The sequence below is a fragment of the Pristis pectinata genome, chromosome 6 (genome assembly GCF_009764475.1).
Source record: "Pristis pectinata isolate sPriPec2 chromosome 6, sPriPec2.1.pri, whole genome shotgun sequence".
In the NCBI taxonomy this organism is placed as follows: Eukaryota; Metazoa; Chordata; class Chondrichthyes; order Rhinopristiformes; family Pristidae; genus Pristis; species Pristis pectinata.
Window position 1 is genome coordinate 60,335,920 of NC_067410.1, and position 25,398 is coordinate 60,361,317.

Below are 25,398 nucleotides of genomic sequence, written 5' to 3' on the forward strand. Positions count from 1 at the left end.
GACATAGAAGAACAACATTTTATATAAAAGTCAAAGCATAATTTCAACTAAAAATATAAATTGTGAAAGCAGATGGCTCCTAAACTTCACCTGAACGACAAGGCAAATGGTATCATCCTTCAAAGAGTTCATAGTACCACAGTGCAACCATTAACTGTCCATATCACATACAGAATTATGTACATTTGTTAACATTTGCATGTTTTTTGCTGACAGTTTTTTAACACTATAGTAACATCGATACCATCCTGACCAAGAATCCATCTCCTAGTAATTAACAGATCCACCCAAGGTCACACCCAGTTATTGCCAGTTACGTGCCACCTTATCATTTTACGGCCTTTGAGCAAGAGACCGAAGGTTGGGCTGCCTTTATGAAGCACACAGAGGAGGGGAGAGGGAGACAGCATCTAAGCTTGGTGTGAGAGGTTCCCCAGTGCTCCAGCTTGCGACAATAGAAGATCTTTTTTTCCTGTGAATTCCTTTGTGGGAGAATACCTTACTATTCAAATTGACCATGTCAGCAGCTTTTGAGATTACTGGCTTCTTGATGGGGCTGGCAGGGTGGATGCTTACTGGATCAACATTGGCAAACAATTACTGGAAGATTTCTACTGTTTATGGGAGCGTAATCACAAGCTCAAGATTGTATGAAAATCTATGGAAAAGCTGTGCCCAGGACAGTACTGGCGTCTTCAACTGTCGAATGTTTGAGACAATGCTCGGTCTTCCAGGTTATTTATTCTTAATACTTACATTAAATTGTAATTTTTTGATGCTTGAGTTGAAAGACCATTAAGTTATGTACTATTTTCATTGACCATGATTAAGAAAACAAAATGGCGGCCTACAAAGTACCAGCTTTGTAACTTCATAAAATGTGATTTATTTGGGGCCATTATTTAATCTCAATGAATCAGTCCATGTTAACTGGCAATTTAAAGCAAAGAATATCTGTGGCCAAAAAGCCAGCCAAAGGGAGCAAGAAAGTTAAAAGTAATTAGTAACTGTACAGGAAAATTCTCTACTTCGATAGACTTCCTTTCAAGTTAAAGGTGAAACCTCAAGAATCTTGCTTTACATTTTCTATGTTTTTATTGTCTTCTGCATTTTTGTACTGAGAGGTAATACTCTTCACTTAAAGAAATTATGCTGCTTTTCGATCAATGATAAATTAAAACATTTTATTCAAATTTAAACAGTTGAAGGAAAGATATTAAGAAAGATAAAGCTATTGGAGAACAGTTGCAATGAAATGAAAGTTCTGACTCTTCTTGCCGTCTTGAAATCTTCCACTGAATTTTTCACCAAAGATAGTTTACAAATCTAGGTTTAAAAAGAGATTACAATTTCTATTTATTTCTAGTTATTGTTATTGTTAATCTTAGAAATAGTTTACAAGTTATCAAGTCACTTTAAATCCAAATATACAAGTACGGTGTGTAAGTTTTCTTCAACTTCTCCAACAAATGTTTTAGTGCATCTTCTGTAACCCAACCAATACAGTGTCAGTGGTTACATCTTATTATGGGAGTCATTGATTTATATATCAAGTGAAAACCTTGTTAAAGGCTGGGATGTCCAGAATGCTATAGATCAGGACTAGACAAACAGTTAATGTAAAAAAGACAATGCTTACTTTTACCGGATTAATTCCAATCAATAATATTGGCATTTTGCTACTGTTAAGTAGCCAATCTATTGTTTGTCATTTAGGACAAATTACCTGATTTAAAAGTGCATTAGAAGACAAGTAAATGGCAATGCTGGCATTTACTATCACAAGGTAACCATAGTCTCAACTATTATAACCAATTTTTGAAAGAAATCACTTGCAATCTTAGAAGGAACAAACTTATTGATTGCAATATTATTTGCAGGAGAAAGACTTATTGAACCCACCATTGAAGCTTCAGGTTACTTACAAGATGGACAAAATGTCGCTCGATAGCTCTAAACCTCCATTTTGATCATGAGTCTCAGCAGAGACTCACAGGAGGCCTGAAACCTCATTATCAAAATGGAAGCCAAAGAAAGCCTGAACATTATTGTAGATGTGAATGAAAATCTTATGGAAGAAGTTAAATATGTGTTGGAGATAATGTAAAATACTGTGATCATATTTGTCAAATTAGAAGCCTCAGGTTTCAAATGGAGTTTTATGTATTTTGACATATTCTTAATCTTTGCTCAAATCTTTTAAATTAGTTTGGTATATATTCATTGACCACAGATTAATTCCTTCTTAGACATCTCTTGTTCAGATTTAATTTTCATTTAATTAACCTTCGAGCATCATGCGAATTCTCATGTTAGGACCCTGCGGTTCAGCTGACCTATGGAACTGTGATTAAACCCATTTTGAAAGACAATGGCATTTTACCAAGTATCTCTGAGCAGCTTTCCATTTTTTGCTGCATTAAAGAAATAACTTACAATTGGCCAAATTCCCATAAAAACACTGAATACACTTCAGCTATGTTACCATATATGCTTTTCATGCACAGAAATAATCACCGAGTCTTACACAGGTGAAGGAGACCATGCCACTGTTTGTTCAATGTGAAGCTTATCCAGTGCTGGAGGAAGTATTATTTATTCTTCCTATACCCATTCTCTTTCTCTTTGGCCCAATAACTTACCTTCTTTTTCGTCAATATGTCCCACTCTTCTTGAAAGGTATGAATGAATTTGCTTGCATACTTTGAAGCAAAGATGCAGATCATTAAAGATCACCGCATTTAAAAAAAATTCCATTATCACTATGCCAATTATCTTAAATCTGTTCCTTCTGGTTTCTGACACCAACTCTTATATTTCCTCACTTACACTGTCAAAAACTCTCATAATTAACCTATTGATTGAACACTTATACAGTCCACTAGTTACAAACTGAGCTCGTAAAGCTTGAATCTGTACATACTATGGGTGGGCAAGAGTTACAGACATCTGATTAAGATAATGCACTCTCCTTAATTTTCTCTGTACGAATTTGTCTGGATTACTTTAAGTCCTTCTGTAATCTTCACTGGTTGAAATTTCTTGTGAAATCATTAGAAGTAGTTAATGTGGAGGCAGATAATTTTTTCAAAGATTGGGGAACTGTAAGCTAAGCAGAATTAGCACAGAAGAGGAATTGAGGCCAGCGTAGATCAGCCAGGATCATATAGAATGGTGGGGCAGGCTTGTGGGGCCAGGTGATCTACTCCTGCGACTATTTTCTTGTGCCCTTGTGTGTTCTTGTAAGAGGAGGGTTTTTCATTAATACCAAATGCATGTTGGTGTATTGGTGGGTGGCAGTTATTAGTTCTGGTGTGCTGGTTCAGTGACAGGAGTGAGTGTGACCAATGGCCAATACTCTTCCAGTAGTCAGTGCTAGTGGACAAGACAGGCTCCACACAGCCCCCAACCCCAATCCTACCCTCTCTTCAGTCTAGCTTAGTCAGGGTAGCTGACATTAATTTTACTTTTCACTGTTCAATATCATGTTCAAGCAAGAAGATGAATCCAATTAAAAAGCAAATAGAAACTGAGAATGTAGGAGATACAACTCTAAAGGGATTTTAGCCAACAATCCACCATTAATTGCGATCAGAGTCCTGTGTGCTGTTCTAATTATGCTGCAAATAGAACAAGAACATGTAAGTGAGGTGAAGAAAGTTGTGAGGTCAAGCATTGAAAGAATAGGTAATCAAGGGGCCTTGTGAAATTATGTGGGATATCAAGTAGTACTGAAAAGATAAAATCATAATATTACTACAAAATCATTGAGGTTAATAGGATTAAAGGAGATCATTTGAAAGCTCTGGCAATTTTAGACATGTGGAAATTTTGGCACTTGGAATTCCTAACTGGATGTTGTGGTCACAATCTACCAGATCTTGTGCCTCGCTGAAACTTCTAAGTGTAAGTGCCCAGCAGCATTCAAAATGCCACTTTGCACGAAGTAGTTTCAGCAGTTTGGTTGGCACAACGGTGCAGTGGGTAGTGCTGCTGCATCAGTACCAGAGACCCGGGTTTGATTCTGACCTCCGGTGCTTTGTTTGTAGAGTTTACATGTTCCCTGTGACTGCTTGGATTTCCTTTAGGTCCTTAAGTTTCCCAAATACATGCAGGTTGATAGGTTAATCGGTCCTTGTTAATTCACCTAGTGTGTAGTTAAGTGGAAGAATCGGGGCGAAGTCAATGGGAATGTGGGGAGAATAAAGTGGGTTAGTGTAGGATTTGTGTAAATGGGTAGTCAATGGTCGGCACAGACTTGATGGACCCTGTTTTTTGTGCTGTATTTTGCTTGGACTCTATGAAAACCAAAACAATGTTCCGAAAATTGAAATCATGTTCTGATTGGTTATGAGATGGTGGAGTTTGGAGTATAAGAATGAAGCTTGCTAAATACAGGGTGAAACAGGATGTGACAGAGTCTCCAGAGGCAAATGGACACCACAAACTGGTCATTGGAAATAATCTAATTTGGGTTCTCAGCAAAATCTCAGAATTTGAGCTGATTATATGAGGGATTAGTCTGTGCTCTCATGCTCCCTGTGGGAAGCTTTGCACAAAGCAGGAATGAACTGGACTGCTCGTGAGTATAGCTCACATGTAGCACCCATGATTATGTTGAAGGTGACCACCTCCCAAAAAGATAGTGCGACACTAGGGAGTCACTCCTTCCTTTGTTCTTTCTAAGTAATTCAAATGTGGCTTGAGAGACCTTCTGCCTGTATCTCTTCATTTTTCACATCCTCTCTGCAAAACACATAGAGGAAATTTAGCAAGGTGTCGAAAATACCAAATGGAATAAATTAGATAAATCCAGAGTGTTGTTTATGAATAAGTCTGTTTACTTGCCCAATAATAGGCATCCCATCAATGATGGCACTTTCCATTCATGTGATTTTTGTGTTAAATTCATGGCCCTGCCATGTTTCCAGATCCCTTTGTGTATTTTACCTGTCTGTTTAACCTATTCTTGGCTCTGATCATCCTGCAAGTGAGGAAGTAGTGGAGACAGTTACAATTCCAATGTTTAAGAGGTGGTTAGATACTTGGATAGGAAAAGAGTAGAGAGATATGGGCCTAATGCGAGCAAATGGGATTAGTGTAGATGGGTGTCATGGTCGGCATGGACGAGGTGGGTTGTAAGGGTCCTTTTCTGTGCTGTATGTTTTCACGTTGCTCTTCCCTGGTCACATGGGGTGGCATAGTGCCACATATAGTGGAGCAGCTGCCTCACTACTCCAAAGACCCAGGTTCAATCCTGACCTCAGGTGCTGTCTGTGTGGAGTTTACACATTCTCCCTGCGACCACATGAGTTTCCTCTGGGTCGGTAGGTTAACTGGCCGCTGTAAATCACCCCTAGAAGCAGAAGGGATTCAACAGGAGATTGCCTGGACTGGAGGGGTGTAGTTATAAGGAGAGATTGGATAGGCTAGGATTATTCTCACGGAACATAGAAGTCTGAGGGATGACCTCATAGAGATTTACAAAGTTACAAGAGGTATAGATAGGATAGATAGAATCTTTTTCCCAGGGCAGATTAGTCTTGAACTAGAGGGCACAGGGTTAAGGTGAGAGGGGAAATATTTAAAGGAGATCTGAGCGGTAAGTTTTTCATGCAGAGGGTAGTGAATATTTGGGACACGCTGCCAGGAGAGGTAGTGGAGGCAGATATAATTACAATGTTTAAGAGGCACTTAGACAGGTACTTGAATAGGAAAAGAGTACAGAGATATGGGCCTAATGCAGGCAAATGGGATTGGTATAGATGGACATGCTGGTCCCCATGGACGAGGTGGGTTGTAAGGGCCCTTTTCTATGCTGTACATTTTTATGATTCCCAATGTGCAGGTGAATGGTAGAATCTGAGGGGAGATGATGGGAATGTGGGGAGAATAAAAGGGGTTAAAGAAGGATTAGTGCAAATGGGTGTTTGGCGGCCAGAATGGATTGGGTGGGCCGAAGGGCCTGTTTCCATGCTGTAAGACTTGATGACTCCCAGTGCTCTCACAGTTGCAACCATTTGACAGGATGGAGTGGGCCTTGAGCAGTGACTCATTCGCTGGTTGTGTAAACGGAAGCCCTGCCCCCTGCTGCCCTCTCAATGATCACAATGTGAAAACCTTTTCCACTGTTTCTGGACATCCCTTGATCATCAGAGATGTTTTCAAACTGGAAATACATTGAAATAACTTTGAGCTATAAGAAGTATATAAAAAAGAAAAAAGTTAATTTGAAAACACATTCAATTTATGCAAATTTGAAATAAATTCATGAAAATAAAAGTAACTAATTTGCCTGGATGTTTAGTGAAGATCGATGACCCATTAGGGTCAACATTTGCACGCCAACAATGACTGGTGTGAAGCTAAAAGGCCAGCTAGAATGTGCATCTGGTTCCTCCATTCAATAATTAGAAACTGCCCTTGGACTCACTTGGTGAGCTCAGGGACTGACAGGAGATCAAATGAGCAAAGAATAGAAGTGAAACTTGATTTGAGCAGAAGCATAAAATGCATGAGCGTAAAGTTGCTTATTGATTTGCCATGATCCACCCAAAATTAGTTTTACACGTAATGTCCTTACTCAAAGGATAGTCAGTACTGATATTGTAATGATTCAGAGACACAGCTGGTATTGGTAGTCAAACACTTTTGGGTTCTAGTAATTGTCAAAGAATGGATGAGGTTTAATGCATCAAATCCTTCTGATGAACTCTTTATTGCCATTGTAGAATTCTTTGACTCCATCAGACCGTCAGTTTCCTTTCCTCCCAGTGTCATCTGACCACTATTGGTGCAATTGTCTACCTTTTCCAACCTTGGTTCCTGTCCCTTCAATGGTAAACATTGACAACAAGGTGCAGCAGATTCAGAGCGCTCTGCAAATGTTGCTGATAGTTAAAGGTGAAAATGGAAGAAAGGAAGGAAGGAAAGGAAGAGTGGAAAAGAAAAAAGAAAGGAAGGAGGAAGGAAGAGAGGAGGGAAAGAAAGGAAGGAAGGGTAGAAAGGAAGAGAGAAACAAAGAGAGAAAGAGAGGAGAGAAAGAGAAAAAGAAAGATAAGAATATGAAAAAACAGGAGCAGAAGTAGGCCACTCGGTCCCTTGAAGCCTGCCCTGCCATTCCTTATGATCATGGCTGATCAACCCCAGGCCTCAACTCCTATTCTGTGCCAGTTCCTCAATTCCCTGAACATTCAAACATTTATCCACTTCCTCTTTAAATGCTCCCTATGATCCAGCCTCCACGAAGAAAGAAGGAAAAAGGAAAAGAAGGTAGAAATGGCATTTATATAGCACCTTCCCTGTTCCCAGGAAATCTCAAAATGATTTACGTCAATGAAGTACTTTTGCAATGCAGCCACAGTGTGACATTAACTGTAAATAGACTGGAATTTTTTAAGATCTGCAGATAAGTCATCATCAGTAACACCCATTGTTCCAGCTGTCCTCAATATGTATTTATAGTTGGACTTTGTTACTCATTTATAATAATATAACAATATTTTCTGGTCAATTTTCATCCTAATGTACACATACACACACGAACACGTACATAATTACACATACATATCTGGAAACATATTTAATTCACAGATACGCATGCTACTTTTCAAAATGTTTTATCATAAATGATGAGACATTGTAGTCAATAGACTAATAATAAATCCTAACAAGTTCATTTGAGAAATAAGACGATACAAGTGAAACAAGAGATGGTCATGAAGGAATAAAGGCAGAAAATTTTGGGAATGTTTAACAGGTCAGTCATCATCTATGGAGAGAAAGAGAATGCTAACTTTCCTTCCCTCTCCATAGCTGCTGCCTGACCTGCTGTGTATTTTCAGCCTTCTTTGTCTTTATTTCAGATTTCCTGCAGCTATAGTAATTTGCCTTTGGATGATCATTAAGAAATCTGTTTCCTTGTTTTTCCCTTTTCCAGAACAATGATTATGAATTAATGACACCATGGAATTTGATGAAAAATTAGCCAAAGTAGGCAAATTGGTGACTTAATTCACTAGTTTTCTTTGTAATTGGCATTAAACTACAAACATCTAACTGTAATAGTGCCTGAGATCTATCATTGTGGGACAGATTTAAATTATCCTATTAAGACTGCACTTAAAGAGGAACAACTGATATTTATTTGTAACACTTTCAACATAATGATCAGATGACACCAAGCTGAGGTTTTAAATTACAAGAAGGAAGAGAAGCTGATGGAGCGATGGAGCCAAAGAATTCTACAATTGCAATAAAGAGTTCTTAGTACTGATTATAAGAATAACAACAAGGCAGCTGATAAGCAGGTAACAAAAAATACAGCAAGGCAGGTAATAGGCAGATCTCAGCTTTGAGGACATACTTACTCCAAGGGTGGGTCAAAATTAATGATGTTTATTAATTAGTATTGTCCTAGATCATTTGTGTTGCAGAAACACTTCTTCCAAACCCAATGCATTCCCAACACCCACAAGTCACCTCTGACCAATTTTAATGTCCAGTGAAAACCATGGTAAGGACGTCTTCTATAATGGCACCCAATTTCAGTGACAGTTTTACATCTATGCCCAGAGTTTAAAATCCCTTACCTGCATCCTTTAGAGTCATGTAAAAGCATTTTCTATATTCCAAGAAAGCCTCCTTGGCACTAATATAAGAGACACAGCACACTACACCTGGAGTATTGTGTGCAGATTTAATCTCCTTATTGAAGAAAGGAATATACTTGCCATAGAGGGAATGCAGTAAAGGGTTACCAGACTGATTCTAGGAGGGCAGGACTGTCACTTGAGGAGATATTGGGGCCTTTAAGCCTGTATTCAGAAGAATGAAAGCAGATCTTACTGAAATTTACACATTTTGGTATACTGTATTAGACAGATAGAGTTGGGAGGGTGTTTTGTGTGAATGGGACATCCAGAACAAGAGGTCACAGACTCAGGATTGGGATAAGGCATTTAGAACTGAGATGAGAAGAAATGAATTCACTCAAAGGCTGGTGAGTCTATGGAATTCTCAACCACAGAGGTTGTGGAGGCCAAGTCACTGAATATAGTTAAGAAGGAAGTTTCTAGGGACAGACATCCAGGGGTTTGGGGAGAGATCAGGAATATAGCAATGAGAAAGAAGTCAGCCAAGGTCATATTGAATGGTGGAGATGGTATGTGGGGCCAAAGGTCCACTCCTGCTCCCATTTTTCTATGTTTCTATGATCCTATCAGACAAACAGTGATGCTACAGAAATGGAGTGTCAACTACCAGCACTCTTGTTATCTAATAATATTTAGGTAGATATTTAACAAGTCTTTATCAACTAGTTCTGCCAATCAATCCAAAATCTAATAACCCTGTTGGTGAGCACTTGGCTGAATCACATTTTGCAATGTCTTTTTGTGAAAAGATGTACTATTTCCTTCGATTCTAGGCTCTGTTAATGGGGAAATTCCTATCTAAACAATTTCCTGTAACAATCAGGAAACATCCTCATCCATAATACTCTCTAAAACATCGCCACTGTGTAAACCTATGATGCAACTGGTTTTATTTCTGCTTGTTTCCTCTAAGTTTAAAGACTGAATTTTGTATGTTGTAAGGCTTGGTACATGGTTCAGATTAAACAAATTATTGTGTTATAACAGAACCTTACAGCAAGGAAAGAAAAATTTGATTAATTGTGCCTGTGCCAGCATTTTCAAGGATGAATCTGATTAGTCCCATTCCTCAAACCACCCTTTCGCAAGATTCCTGTATTTGTCTTTTTCTTTTTCAAGGGTATATCTAGAACCTCCTGCAATTTCAGAAAGTATGATGAATCCACTTCAAAAGTCCAGGTGTTTTAATGGGGAGGTACTTTCTGTTACGACAGGATATTTGTGGACTTTGTAAAACACTAGTCTGGTTAATTCAGTAATCTTTCATTGTCTGCATTGAGAGACGCTGGAGCTACCCAACTCTAATCCTCTGATTTATGGTCCCTTTGAACAAGGCTCAACATAGGAAGTATAGTGTCACTGAATTTGACCTTTGGCTTACCATCACTGTCAAGGCTAGCAATTAAATATTAGTACAGTCTATTAAAGAGAAACACACCAAGTTATTCCTGCAACTATGCAATCTGTTGCTGGGAAGGCATCAAATTTAGACAAAGTGTAGGTGACAAACAGTTTGAATAGCTTCTTCCACTTTCTTTGACATGAGAGCACTCAGATGGATTCTACATACAGAGGAAATATGCCAAGATCTGTGGGACTCATAGTAGGCAGGACAGTCTACCAGGGGAAACCTTCATCTCACCATGGCCCTCAGAAGCCCTACTGCTCCAAGCCTCAACTCTCAGTCTGCCTGATCTGGTAATTAGAATCATGGAGAGATACAGCATGGAAACAGGCCCTTTGGCCCATTGAGTCTTCACGGACTATCAACCACCCATATACACCAATCCTACGTTAATCCCATTTATTATTCTCTGACATTCCCATCTACTCCCCTCAGATTCTACCACTCACCTACATACTAGGCCCAATTTACAGAAGCCAATTAACTTACCAATCATTGGGATGTGGCAGGAAACCTGAGCACCCAGAGGAAACCCACACTGTCACAGAGAAAAGGTACAAATTCCACATAGACAGCACCCGAGGTCAAGATTGAACATGGGACCTTGGTGTTGTAAGGCAGCAGCTCTACTTGCTGCACCACTGTGCTGCCCCCATGCTTGGGCATCTTGAGAATGGAAGATGTTCCTATTTCTGGCACTTGGGCTCAGTTCTACCAATCATCCATGGTACCTTTGAGGAAAAATCAGTCCCTTAACCAAGTCAATAGGACTGTCACCAATTTTTATAGCTGCTGATCAGGAGATGAGAGAAGGCAGTGTGAATGTGACCCAGTTCCAGCATGCACAGAGCACCATATGGTTAAGAGTAAAAGACTTTCCATTCCACTGAACAAGATGAGTCTTTTCCCACAAGAACATCAATCCCTATTGTAATCCTTTGATCAATCATCCTTGCCATAACCTTGAGAGTTTGGCAACTAACCTGGCACACGAGCCCACAAGATCAGATTGGCCAATGAATCTAAACATACATTTTGATGGGGCTGGACAGATTGGATGCTGGGAAGATATTTCCCCTGGCTGTAATGTCTGGAACATGGGGTTACAATCTTAGATTATAGAGACAAAAGTTTAGGTCTGAGATTAGGAGAAACATCTTCACTCAGAGGGAAGTGAATGTGTGGAATTTCCCAACAGACAAGGCTGCTGGAGGGCAAGTTGCTGGATATATTTAAGAAGGAGATAGATGGATTTCCAAATGCAAGAAAGCATATGGGAGGAAGATTGGGAATAAGATATTAAGATAGGTGATCAGCTATAATTGTATTCTGTGGTGGGAGCATACTCAAAGGACTGAATGGCTTACTCCTGTTCTGATTTTTTATCCAAACTCTTCAGATGAGACGCCTGTAGTAGCAGGGAGGCTAGACCTGGGAAGATGGTGCAGATGGGAAGTCCTCAGCATGTAAAACAAACTCACAGCCCATCGTCCAGAACTATTCATGTTCACTGGGGGAATGGTTTCCCCACCATACTTGGCTTAGTCTAATGTCGAAACTAAAATGTCTTTATTTACCCCTTGCAGCTTATGTCCAAGCATGCCGCGCTCTGATGATTATTGCCATCATTCTGGGAGTTATCTCCTCAGTGCTGACACTATTTGGCCTGAAATGCACCAACGTTGGGAACATGGATGAGGCAGTCAAAGGGAAGATTGCGGTGACAGGTGGCATTATCTTCATCCTTGCAGGTTAGTAAATTAATGGGCTATCCAACCAAAGAACAGTCGATATACTGAACAAATGGCTGTGGCCAACAATGTTTCTCAAGGAATGGAGCTACGGACAAACAGGAAAATTATTGGCTGCAGATCGACAACGTGCACTGCCAATGCACCCCCATGTAAAATAATTTATACAGTGCTTTTCACGTTGAGTTGGGAGAAAATATTGGCTGGGACTCTAAGCAGTTTCTTGCACCTCTTTGAAATAGTGCCTTGAATTGTCTTCCTAAGAGAGTAGATTTGGTCTAAGCCAAGTACTATGTGATTGTGTAGCAATCCCTTAGTACTGGAGTGGGGCCTGCTGAATTTTGTGCTCAGATTAATGGTCCAGGATACCCTTTAGCTTCAAGGTTTAAAGCTGTACCCTTGCATGACAGCTGCTGGTTAAGACCATCAGCAAACTCCATCAGATATCCAAATCACATCAGGTCCCTGTGCAAAACAGTTCCAATTGTAATAAAGACAATTACAGTATATCACTGGTAGCTTTACTGAGTTTTTCATCTTGAAACCTGCTTAAGAGGAGAATTTGTTCTTTGGCCTCTGGTACTGTTGAGAATTTGTCTACCTTGGTTCTGTTGACTGATGGAACTGAATGTGTGGAAGACGAGTACAGCAAACTTTTAGTGCTACTGACCGAGGGTGACAAAATTGTAAGATCATACAGCTATTTAGCTTATCATGCCTGCTCACCTTATTGGGAGGGCTATCCAACTGGTCCCATTCCTGCTCTCTTTCCCGATAGACCCACGTTATAACAGGTAGGGGCACTTAAGGACTACAATTTTTTCCCCTTAGCCTTACAGAATTATCCCTTTGAATTTTGTATCCTATTCTTTTTCTGAAAGAAATACCAGAGCTGGTTCCACTGCCCTTTCAGGTAGCTCTCTCCAGATAGTAAGAGTTCCTGTTAACCATTAACAGTAACCAAGTCCCAAGTATGAGATAAAAGTGGAACTCAACTTTTCCCTCTTCCCTGTGCAGGCTGCTTTTCAAATGCCAATCACACAGCACGAGAAGATGAGAACATAAGAAATAGAAGCAGGAATAAGCCATTCCTCCCTTCCTGTCTGCTCTGCCATTCAATAAGACAATGGCGGATCTTCTACCTCCATGCTGCTTTCCTTCACTAACCCCATATCTTTTGTTTCTAACAATCTAACAATCTCTGTTTTGAGCGACAATGGCTCTTGAGGCTATGGCCAAAAGCAGTTGTTAACATGCCGCAGTAATATCGTTAGTACATTGAGATTTTATTGGATGTTTCAGTAAACATTAACTCCTGTGAAGATGTAACCCTCGTCATAAGTAACCACAATTCAATAGATGTTGATTTTATTTGGTTGCCTAAAGCCAGGATTAAGTTGCCTACATGTGTTGAAGCCAGGCTCAGCAACTGTTTCACATCCCTTTCATTAGCACTGAGTGCATCAGGTGTTGGACCCATTCCCTCTAACCACTACCAGTGACAGTGTGAGGTCAGGAGGAGCTGATGTATCAAAGTTCTGGCGAGTGAAATGTATGCTTCACTCAAATCCAGAAACCATGTTGAGAGCCCAGGATTAGTGAACTGACCCCACCATACAAAGCTTTACCTGTTATAGAAACAACCAATCATGAAAACACTCAGCAGGTCAGACAGCATCTGTGGAAGGAGAAACTGTTAACATTTCGGCTCTGAGACCCTTCATCAAAACAAGAGTCATAGGCCCGAATCATTGACCTTTTCTCTTTGCACAGCCCATTTTCAGTAGGAAAGTTTGATGCTCAAGTGCCAATCCCACAACAGGATTAATGTACAGGTTCACAAATATGTTCTTAAGAAATCGTGTCTCATTGTGTGCTTCTGCTTATTCATTGGTGAACATCAGTCGGCAAAGATGGATAGATTTTAAGACAGTAAGAGAATCAAGAGATATGGGATAAGTGCAGGAAAGTCTCTCCGAGGTAAAACATCATCAATGAATGGCAGAGCAGGCACATGGGTCTGAATGGCCTCTCCTGCTTCTATTTCTTATACAAACCAATGAACATTTGAAGAGGTAGTAGGAGTAGACTTGGTCCCTCAAACCTGCTCTGCCATTCAACTAGATCATGATTGATTCGACTGTAACCTCAACTCTCCATTCATGCTTACCCATTTTATTTCATCCTCTCACTTATTGGTAGTGTATTCTGGCAAAAATACCAGAAAAAGATTTGGCCCATCACTGGCCTGATCACGGTGTTACAACTAGGGCCGTGATAACCTCTACAATAAACATAAAGGGTGTTGGGTCAGGGAAGGTAAAATTGGGATTCTCAGTCCTGGTCAGAATCCAGAGACTCCTGTTGCTATGTGCAGGCATCAGATGAGGGAAGGAATAAACTTGGCAAGGATGCCCTTTGTGGATATACTGTATAGCTTGGTACCATTCTGGTTATAAGGTCAAATCTAACAATTAGCCAAATGTGACTGGTGCCCAAGGAACTATACCCTAGCATGAGTCTGCACCTTCAGGAAAGAATGAGGTTGAGTGTGGAATGGAGTTCATTATGTCTAATGCTAACAAAGTGATTCCAACTGAACTGGCTTCAATAAACAAACAAGTTCATAATTTGTGCCCCCAACTCCATCCTTAAATAGGTTCGAACCTAAATATATAGGACATTAGAGGTGGTTGTTTAGATCTGTATCAATATCATTTATTCATCATTGTTCCATACCCATTGACACCTTTACCTAACAAGATTTGATTGACCTCTGTCAAAACTCCATTTGTCCCAATAACCACAACCTTTGCAGGGTGAGAGTTCTAGGTGACTACTATCCTTTAGGCTAACACTTCAGACTAGGATGAAAGAACACTAAACATCAGAGATGCCAGTGGATGAGACTTTAAACACCTTGGCTGCTCTCAGGCAGATGAATGGCTTACTCCTGCTTTTATTTCTTATATGGGCATACAACCATGAATTAGGAGCAGGAAAAAACCTCTCGCACACCCTCCCCCCTCCCCAGGCCTGGTGGTTCAAGGAAAAGCAGGGGAGCTCTGCCCAGTATCTTTAGCCAATATCTGACCTCATTCTATAACATTAAGGAAGTATGCTGCACTCTCATTATTGCTTTGTTGTTTGGGGAACCCTTGCCCTGCACAAAGTGACAACCATGTTTCCGGCATTAAAGCACCAACCATTTTCCAGAATTCCACTTCATTGGCTGTGGACCACTTTGGAATATCCTGAAGCTGAAAAAGGTGCCATATAAATGCAAGTCTTTTTTTCACTTGCTGTGTCTTTGTTCCTTGTGTAGAATATGTGAGCGTTAACTTTATTAATATCCTCAACCGATTCATCTACCGGAGGATCTCTGTATCCACCCTACTGAATCCTCTCAGAATACATTTCACACTTTGGAGAACTTATATTCATCATCAGATATGTTGCTGTCCATTAATTGCTCGATGTTTTTTATTGGCAGGTCTGTGTGGAATAGTACCAGTTTCCTGGTATGCCTACAACATTACAATGGAGTTCTACAACCCCATCTTCGGTGGAACTAAGTACGTATGGAGCATTTTTAGCCAAGAAAGTAGCTTTTCCCCAACTATCAAACTTCCACAGTCCCAAAAGAACAAATTGTGGGGTTTTTGAGTGTGTTTTCCCAGCATGGATCTGGCTTGTCATAGAGTCATACAGCTCAAGAACAGAACCTTCAGCCCACCATGTCCATGCCAACCATCAAGTACCCATCTGCATTAATCCCACTTACCAGCACTTGGTCAATACTCTTCTATGTCTTGAGTGATTCAAGTGTTTGTCCTGATGCTCCTTAACTGTTTTGAGAGTATCTGCCTCCGCCACCTTCTCAGGTGTTGCAGGCATTGCAGACAGCAACCACCCTCTGGGTAAAAATTCTTTGCACAGGTCCCCTCTAAACCGCTTACTCTTCATTTTAAACCATGCACTCTGGTCTTAGACACCATGGGGAAATGTTGTTTGCCATTAATCTTCTCTATGCCTTGAGAGTGAATCCTTGGATGAGAGGGCTGTCCTATCTCAAGCAGCGAAATAAATTAGATCTTTGTTGTTTGGAGTTCACAAGGAGTTGAGGGGAGTGATATTATTTAAACTTTTAAGATTCTGAGGGGGTGGGGGGAATGACAGGGCAGATGTCAAGATAGTGGGAGAATCTCAAACTAGGAGATACATTAGGGGATGACTATTTTAAGCTGAGGTATGAAAGAATGTCTTTTTGTAGAAGGTGGCGATACTCTAGAATCCTCTGGCCTGGAGCGTTGAGGTGGCAAGATCATCAGGAGTATTTAAAAGGAAATAGATACATTTTTGAAAAATCTGAGAATTGAGGGTGAAGGGGAACTGGCACAGACAAGGAGTTGAGGGGTGGGCCAGATCAGCCATGATCATATTGAATGGCAGAGCAGGCTTGAGGGGCCGAGTGGCCTACTCCTGCTCCTCGTTTCTTATTTTCTTATGTTATCAGTAATTTGATGGAGCAAGTACTTCTACTGTGAATGGGAACTGGTAAAATGTGCCCACAGTAGCAAACCTTAAATTTGTTCATCTTCAAAAAAACAGAACATGCTTGAAACACTCGGCAGGTTAGGTAGCATCTGTGAAGCGGGAAACCCAGTCAATGTTTCAAGCCACTGACCTGATTTCAACAACAGAAGATGTGATAGATTCAGCAGATAGATGTGACAGCTTGCAAATAAATACAGATCAAGGGAAAAGTGAGGGATGGGGAAAATAGTGGGCGATGGAGGGATGGGAAAGCTTACATGATCGAAGTAAAGAAAATGAGTGGTGATTGGACAAGTAAAGAAACAAAAGGAAGGTGCAAAGGAGGTGTAATTGGGAATACCAGAGTCATTAATCTGTCATCAGTTGCTGCCTGAGAAATTGATCCAAAGTTTCTGGATACAATGTTGACAATGCAAAGCTCTGAAGTGTCTAATTGCCATAAGGTGGTAAAATTCAGTCAAAAGGTCTAAATAGATGCACACTGCATCACTTAGTTTGCCAGCTTATGTTATTAAAATAGTGTTGCTTTGAAACTTGATCTAGAAATGATATCCATAAATCCATCAGCTTTATTCCAGTTAAAATAGACCTTGGTGGTGTTACAGAGACACAAGATTCTGCAGATGCTGGAATCTCGAGCATTATTATGGAACAATTGGTGGTGTTACATTCATTTATTATCCAATAATGTAGCCTTGCCTTGGAAAGTCCAGTCTAAAACAATGTCCCCTTGTGTGTTTGAACTTCTAACATTTTTGTGACAGTGAATTCAAATAGTAAAATACAGAAAATCATTTTTTTTATTCAAAGGTCATCCTTCAATGCACTACCTGTTCACTTAAATATTACTGCCTAGAGTCACACATGATCATTTGAACAAGGTGCAGACCATCCTCCAGGATCATGTGTGAGGCAAGGCAGTAATATTTAGGTGAAAAGGTAGTGCAAAGGTAGGCAGTCAGAGTCACAGGCACTACATTCATTCTCACTGCCTTACATCTAAGGTTCTCTTCCTCATGCTCACATCTTCCATACCTGGATCTTAATCCCTGGAAATCTGTCTCAGAGCCCCTCTACCTCTAGGATGCCCCTCAAAACCAAGCTCTGACCAAACTCTCTTCTAAAGTTCCCTTATGTGAATTTTCCATATGATTCCATCCTGTGAAACATTTTGAGGTGTTTTACTCAAATGCATTGTGTAAGTGGAATTTGATGTTGTTCATGATTGTGTACTTAACTGTGATATACCTGATTTTTTCCCCATTGTCCAGAGGGAACTATAGAACCTCAAATTATATCATCCAGAGATTCGCAGTCTACCCATGACTCTCACAGCCCAGCCAAGTTAATAACATAGGACATAGAACAGTACAGCACAGCACAGGCCCTTCAGCCCACTATGTTGTGCCAAAGTAATTAAACTAGTACTAAAACGTCTAACTGAACTAACCTCTTCTGCCTGCACAATGTTCACATCCCTCCATTCTCTGCACATTCATGTGCCTACCTAAGAGCCTCTTAAACACCTTAAAGGTCATATTTACCTCCCCTACCATACCTGGCAGCGCATTCCAGGCACCCACCACTCCCTGTGTAAAAAACTTGCCCCACACATCTCCTTTGAACTTGCCCAGTCGCACCTTAAGAGAGTATTAGACATTTTGACCCTGGGAAAAAGATACCGGCTGTCTACTCTATCTATGCCTCTCATAATCTGATAAACTTCTATCAGGTCTCCCTTCAACCTCCGCTGCTCCAGAGGAAACAACCCAAGTTTGTCCAACCTCTCCTCATAGCATATGCCGTCTAATCCAGGCAGCATCCTGGTAAACCTCTTCTGCACCCTCTCCAAAGCCTCCACATCCTTCCTATAATGGGGCAACCAGAACATCATCAGAGTTTACGCAGTTGGTTGTAATTGGTCAGAAAATAATTACATTTAAGAATGTGTGAGCCAAGTGACTTCTTTGCCCGCAGGTATGAACTCGGGTCTGCCCTTTACATTGGATGGGCTGGGTCTGCTCTCCTTATCCTGGGAGGTTCGTTCTTGTGTTGTTCCTGCAAAAGAGCCAAAAAAAATGGGTAAGTATTTTCTTTTTAATTGGAAATTTCTGTACCTGTCATCTGGTGGTTGAAGTCACCTAAAAGTATATATTATATATTTTAGCCCCAAATATTGCCTGACTCAGGCATGGTTGAAGTTCAGTCTAGATGGATAAAATTTTTAATTCTTCACACCAAGAACGGCATCAAATGAGGCCAAAATATTGAAGGCATTCTGTCAACTCCTGCATCAACATAAAGACAATGGATCACACTTCTAAATTTCAACATTCTTCTGAAGTTTACAGTGCACGATGGTCAATTCAGTGACAGGATCTGCCATCACAAAGTTAACTTAACAAAATAAAATGGTCAGCTATCAACACTCCAATAACACCTAATATTGAGGCATCCTGCTTCAATTTGATTAGTCCCTAGGCAGACCTCAGTATAAGAAGGGATGGTTCAGGCCCCGATATAAATGAGGTCTGTAATGGCCTCACATTAAATGGAGGCTTCATTATATGTATGCTTTTTATGCTGTATGACTCACTGTAAAATGTATATATGCTTCAATATGTGGACAATTAGTAAAATCCCTGCAGATCTCACACTAAGCCCTATGATGAGTTATAGAGTCACAGAGTCATACAGCTCTTTGACCCATTGAGTCCGTACTGCCCATCAATGACCTACCTTTATGCTTATCTTACATTAGCCCATGTTACTCTCCACACATTCCCATTAACTCTCCCAGATTCTACCACTCACCTACACACTTGGAGCGATTTGCAGTGGCCAATTAACCGACCAACCCACACATCTTTGGCATATGGGAGGAAACCAGAGCAGAGCGGGGTGACCTGCAAGGTCACAGGGCGAATGTGTAAACTCCACACCGACAGCATCAGAGGACAGAATCAAACCTGGGTCTCTGGGCTGTGAGGCAACGGCTCTACCAGCTGTGATACTGTGCCACTCTTGAGTTGGCTTGAAATGGACCTCACTATATATAAGGTCCATTTGTGCTTAATGAGTAGGATCCTTACCAATCTTTCACTTTTCCATTAGCAAGGAACACCTCTTGACAACATAATTGTTCATTGTTACCCAAGATAGACCCAAACAGATGGGCCAGCTCCCAGGGCAGTCCATGTTGCAGCTGTTTCATCCATTATTCGGAACGGAAGTCTTGCCACGACACACTAAAAGAGCCTTTCCGATCGATTTTGTTCTGCTCCTTTTCCATGTGTTACTTCAAGAGCCACTTGTCTCTTTTGTTCTCAAAGGAACAGGAGGGAGAAGTGTTGGAAATGAAATATTCAATGTGTGAAAACAGAGGAGACAAGAGCATTTGCAAAGCTCTTATACAGCGATAGAAATAACTGAGAGGAGACTGGGTAGGTCCCTACGCAATTACTGATGACCATATGTTGCCTTTCACAGTGGCTACAAGTATGCTTCTGCTCAAGGTGGGCAACGGATCTACACAAAGACAGAATCAGCTCAGTCAAAAGCCTACGTCTAAACCAGAGACTTTCAAAGAAGAATGCTTTTTTGTTTATGTTACTCAGGTCTTCAAATGTCTTTCAAGAAAAGTATGTGTTTGCAGTCCAATCATTATGGCACTCTGTGAAACATTTAAATAAGTAAGATAGATTTCTGCAGACACAAGAGACTGCAGACACTGGAATCTGGAGCAACAAACAATCTGCTGGAGGAACTCAGCAGGCTGAGTAGCATCTGTGGGAGGAAAGGAATTGTCGATGTTTTGGGTCATGATGCAGGGTTTCAACCCAAAACATTGACAATTCATTTCGACCTACTGAGTTCTTCCAGCAGGTGTTTGTTGCTCCGGATAGATTTCTACACTGTACTGCCGAATGCCTTGAGTGTTTATTCGAGACAATGCCAGAGTTTTTTGTTTCAATTTGTGCAGTGGGTGTATGTTCAATTACTCCAGCATTGGGGGACTGCCTCTGCCTCAGTGTGATCTTAGCGGGTTGGGTTCTACTGAGAGTCAATGGACTAAGAATAGATGAACACCATGAGGCGAGGGAAGGGAGAGAAGAGTTTGCAAGGGTACCCAACACAAAAAGTTCTCCACAAGTTTGGTCATCCCAAGATTTAAAGAGGCAGGCAATGCCTATTAGGATGGTAATTGCTGCTGGAAGCCAAAGTGTCCCAAAGAGGCAGTGATCATCTTTCAGAGAGCAAGTCATGCAATGCAGAACCAGTGAGCGACAGATTCCTGCCATCCCATCTCCGATGGGGACGGTGTTTATGGGAATGGTTTCCCCAAGCATGCTTTCCTGGTGAGGGGAGATGATCACATGGAGCACTGACTGAGGGAAGGTCTTGCAGTTCCTGGTTTGCCTTTTGTTACATTAAATGGATAGAAAACCAAGGTCCAAGGATTCATAACGTCCTTGTGAAATCTCTTCACTACTCACTAGGAATGCCCACTCATAGCACGAACATTTCTTCAGGACATTAAATTTACTTGAGACAAATAAGCTGGCAGCAGCATGACAAGTAGCCTCCTCTCTGTAGTTAGTCTCTATCCTGGGCCTCTCTGTGGTAAGGCTCCATCTTGGACGTCTTTGTTGTTGGACTCTATCCTGGTCTATTCTATGGTTAGGGTTTATCTAGATTCCAGCACTGGTAGCCTTTGTGTTCCTGCTTATCACCCTCCAGCAACTGTCTCAACCTTCACCTCTTCCTCCTGGCTCCATCTTCCTCTTTTCTTGTCTGCTTCCATCTATCATCCACCTGCCTCCGTCTCCCAACTCCATCCTTTCCCCTCCCCTACCTGGCTCGATCTGCCCGTCATCATTCACCTACCCCCTCGGTCCACCGAACACCGCTGGCCCCTGTCTCTCCAATCCCGCTCTTCTCTTTATACTGGATATCTCCCCTCTCCACTCTTAGTCTTGATGCAGGGTTTTGACCCGAAACATCGACAGTTCCTTTCCCCCCACAGATGCCACTCAACCCTCTGAGTTCCCTCAGCAGATTGTTTGTTGCTCCAGATTTTAGAATATGTACTCTCTTGTGTCTGGGGTTTATCTGAGCCTCTCTGTTGTTAGGAGCTACCCTGGCTTCTCTGCGGTTGGGATCCACACAGGTCTCTGTAATTTGGATCGACATGGTCCAAATTACATTCAAATGTAATTTGAATGCCTGTGGTTCAGCTCAGCACAGGCCTCACTAGGATTAAGTTCTGCACAAGCCACTGTATGAATGGAGTCTCTGCAGAATCCAACTTATTGAGGATTTGCAGGTCTCAAACTGGCTTGGCTCCAAGTTAATACAGAGTATTTAGGTTCCCTGACCATGAGCAATCCAAGTGCAATTATATTAAAAGCTTTGAATTGTCTCCCATGAAAACTAATGAAGGAATCCTGAAGTCTGTCAATAACCTATTTCACATCAGGAGGGAGTGTGGCTTCGGCCTTTGTTTTGACAGTTTGAACTAAAATAAACAGCTCTCCTCATATATTTAACCTGATTGTGTGCGTGCTGTATAACACACCTTCTGTCTCCTGTTAACATGCGTTACAGAGACGCAACAATGCAGGTTTGGCAGAACAGAAACAACTGCAGGAGAAAGTCAAGCAGCCTCTTGAACTTGCTCCACCATGCTAAAATTTCACAGCTGACCATATAACTTAAATTTACTTTCCAGTCCTATCCCATATCTCTTGATTCCCTTGATGATCAACAATCCATCAATTGCAGCCTTAAAAATACTTAGAGGTTGAGCAGCCACAACTTTGTGGGACAGACAATTCCAGAGATTTACAAGTTTCTAAGGGGAAAAATTCCTCTTCCCTTATTCCTTAATGGCCAACCCCTTATCTGGAGACTTTAACCCCTACTTTTCCTAATTATCCTTTTGCAAAGAAATGCTGATTAATTTTGCCACTCTTTCCACTGCCCGTAACACCAATAACTGCCACCATTAAACCCAGGGAGACAGGGTTACCTGCCTTATAGCACCAGATACATAAAGGCTATCAGGAAAATATATGCAATTACACTGCAGTTGACAAAATTAACCCTTCCTTACTTCTTGTAAAGGATAATCCATATGGTTTAACAGGTCAAAGAAAGAGAAAGTGAAAGAAATATTAATAAGTATTAAGGCAACCCCTTCACTCAATAACAGAAGGTATTTATCTGGTAAATGTTTAGAAATGGTATCCCTTTCAGTCCCATTGAGTCTTCTTTAAAAGTGTCCACTGCATTTTATAATGTTTGATCTTTCAAATCCCGGTGAAGCCAAACCTAGGAATTCTATCCTGGGAAGCAGACCTCCTGGATCAGTTGGATTTGTGGCATAGTTGTGCAGTTCATAAAGCATTCACTGGGAAACAAAAAACTCTGGCTTTGCAATGCCTGACCCCTCAATTCAGGCCCTCAAAATCAGGAACGCAGACCAATAGTAACTAGGGACACTCAGAAATAGCACTCAGAACCAAATAACAGGGACAAAAAGAGGGCATCAATATAAAAACATTGAAGACAAAATCAGGAGTATAGTCCCTAAAACTACTGAATAAAGTCAAGGTGCAGGTCTAAAAAAAATTAGCCAAACTTTATTTTATAATGTGGAGTGCCATGGACACCCAAAAAAACTGATATTTTTGCTTTTCTGTTATTTATGTTATAATTTTCATGTATTCCAATGTAAAAAGAAACTACTGCTATTAATTGTCTTCAATGAAACTTTATATCAAAAGGGAAGTAAACAAGCAGCAAATACTATGACATTTGTCTAGATCCAGCAATCATCTCCTAATCTGGAGAGATCAGAGGCCATGGTTGGTTGTGTTAATATCTAGTGTCTGACAATTCAAGGGAAATGAAACTATATTATAACAGGCAATTGGGCAAATAGAAGATAAAGTCTGAGGCGCTTTAGGTGATCCAGACCAAAATGCAATTGCAAATAGTATCTCAGAACCAACACTAAATAACACAGCTCAGAGGAAGGAAGTCTCTCCAGAGTTCATCACTCTGTTTTAAGCACTGGTTTGGACCCTGTTGGAGTTGAAGCCCTTTCTGGGCATCACGTGTTATGAATGATGTCAAGACCTTGAAGAAAGGGCAGAGGACATTTACTGAAATTGAACGGGATAAAGGAACTTCAGCAATACACAAAGAGGCAATGCTGAAAGCAGATCAGGCAGAGTAGTGGATCTCGTTAATGTTTCAGGTCAATGACCCTGTAAAACTCAGCAATACCCTTTCAAAATTGAATTGTCATGGGCCAGGGTAGAGGAAGACGAGCAATGGGCAAGGATTAGGATTAGAGGCAAGTGCGTAATACTCTAAATCTGTTCACTTTGATTACCATTCATTTTTATGTACTTTTTTCCAGAGTTTATGTGGTTTGAATTGCTGAATTTTATAGGTTTCTCTTTGTTATGTATGCATTTGTTTTTTTTTCTTGCTATTTGGTAGTTTTTAACAAGATTTATAAAAACTGTTGCCAATTATTACATCTCAGTACATGCTTCAGCAGAACTTAAGGTTTGTTCTTATTGGACTTTAGCATAGACTTTAATAAAATTATAAATGGACATTGATTTATTTAGTTATTGCATCACTGAGGAGGCCATTTGGCCCCTCTGGCAGAGCTATCTCATTGGTCCCATTCCCTCTCCTCATATTTCCCTATTATCCTCACAGCTCATTCCCTCTCTCACATGCTTATCAATTCCAATTTCATTCTTTTGCCTCTTAACTATATTAAGGGGCAATTTACAGCAACCAATTAACCTACTACATGTCTTAGGGATGTAGGAGGAAATTGGAAAATCTAGGGGAAAACCCAAGCAGTCAGAGGGAGAACATGCAAACTCCACACAGACAACTCCAGAGATCAGGACTGAACCTAGGTACTGGATCTGTGAAGCAGCAGCACCAACTGCTGTGCCAACTTCCTCATGTGTAGTATGTAGTACTGAGAGTAACAGCATATTGGAAAGTTACCTTTAATCTGCCATTGTCTGTAATCCCGAAGCACATTGGCTAAATGTGGAATGCCAGTCTCCCGCAGGGAGCTGGTCCCTCTTCTATCCTGTGAACTGGAACCTCAAAACTCAAGGCAATAAAGAAATGCAAAACTCAACTACTTGGAGTGAACAACATGGACTACATGAGAGTGCTGAGTGTGGGCATGGTTGTCAACTCTCTGCACCAGCAGGGTGATAAATACCAGGCATGTGTACATGGTTTCCCAGAGGACTGGCTCTTAACAACAACATATTGCAGTTGCATAATTACCTTACTGAAGGATAAGGCTATCTTGCCCATCTAGCCTGTTCCATTTAGTTGTGATACACCATGGACCATGCTATTCACATCCCTTTCTTGTCTAGGGCCATGTAACCTTCCTGAAAGAGGATGCAACATCGATGGCAACACTGGCCAATTAAGGAGACAGTCTAGAGAATTTCTCACTGAATTGCTTAATGTTTGACACTGGACCAGGATAAGCCATTGTCCTTGAACTCCATGTCCCACACATTAAATCCATCCCTCTTGCCCATGACTGCCTGAAAATGACCCTCACTTTTCATAGCATTGGCTCTCACTTCCTTGAGCATCACTGACATCTCCACCACATGGCCTGATCACACCTCCAATTCAACCTGCCTGCTGCTCGAGCCACTCATTTGTTCCATCTGCACCTGACCACTGCCATACACATCTGAGCTTTCACCCATTCCCACCCTACCTAAACTTAAGCTTGGTTAAGTTTCCTAACCCACACCAGGGGGTTCACTCATAACCCAAGCCTCCAACCGATATCGTCCCCTGGTTGAACAGCACTTGGACATTAACTTACTTGCTACAGCATTGAAGGAGGCTATTTGGCCCATTGAGTCTATGCTGGCTCACACAGCAATCCATTCCCCCAATTTTCCCTGTAACCGACTCTCCCCACATTCCCATCAACTCCCTCCAGATTCTACCC

At 41.0% G+C, this 25,398-nt stretch overlaps 1 protein-coding gene across 1 annotated transcript; it reads left to right on the plus strand.

Annotated features, from left to right (window-relative positions):
• The first annotated feature begins 289 nt into the window (after positions 1 to 289).
• Positions 290 to 23,998, plus strand: LOC127571546 (claudin-15-like). Its single transcript, XM_052018019.1, has 5 exons — positions 290 to 734; positions 11,646 to 11,810; positions 15,304 to 15,385; positions 18,345 to 18,449; positions 19,857 to 23,998. The coding sequence occupies exons 1-5, from the start codon at positions 518 to 520 to the stop codon at positions 19,936 to 19,938; spliced, it is 651 nt and encodes a 216-aa protein (XP_051873979.1). The 5' UTR covers positions 290 to 517; the 3' UTR covers positions 19,939 to 23,998.
• Positions 23,999 to 25,398: the final 1,400 nt, after the last annotated feature.

Bases quoted from the DNA above. Each gene is read 5' to 3' on its own strand.
- LOC127571546 (XM_052018019.1), top strand. From the start codon at position 518: ATGTCAGCAGCTTTTGAGATTACTGGCTTCTTGATGGGGCTGGCAGGG. The intron at 11,811-15,303 runs GTTAGTAAATTA...TTTTATTGGCAG, and splicing joins CATTATCTTCATCCTTGCAG to GTCTGTGTGGAATAGTACCA. The intron at 15,386-18,344 runs GTACGTATGGAG...CTTTGCCCGCAG, and splicing joins CCCATCTTCGGTGGAACTAA to GTATGAACTCGGGTCTGCCC.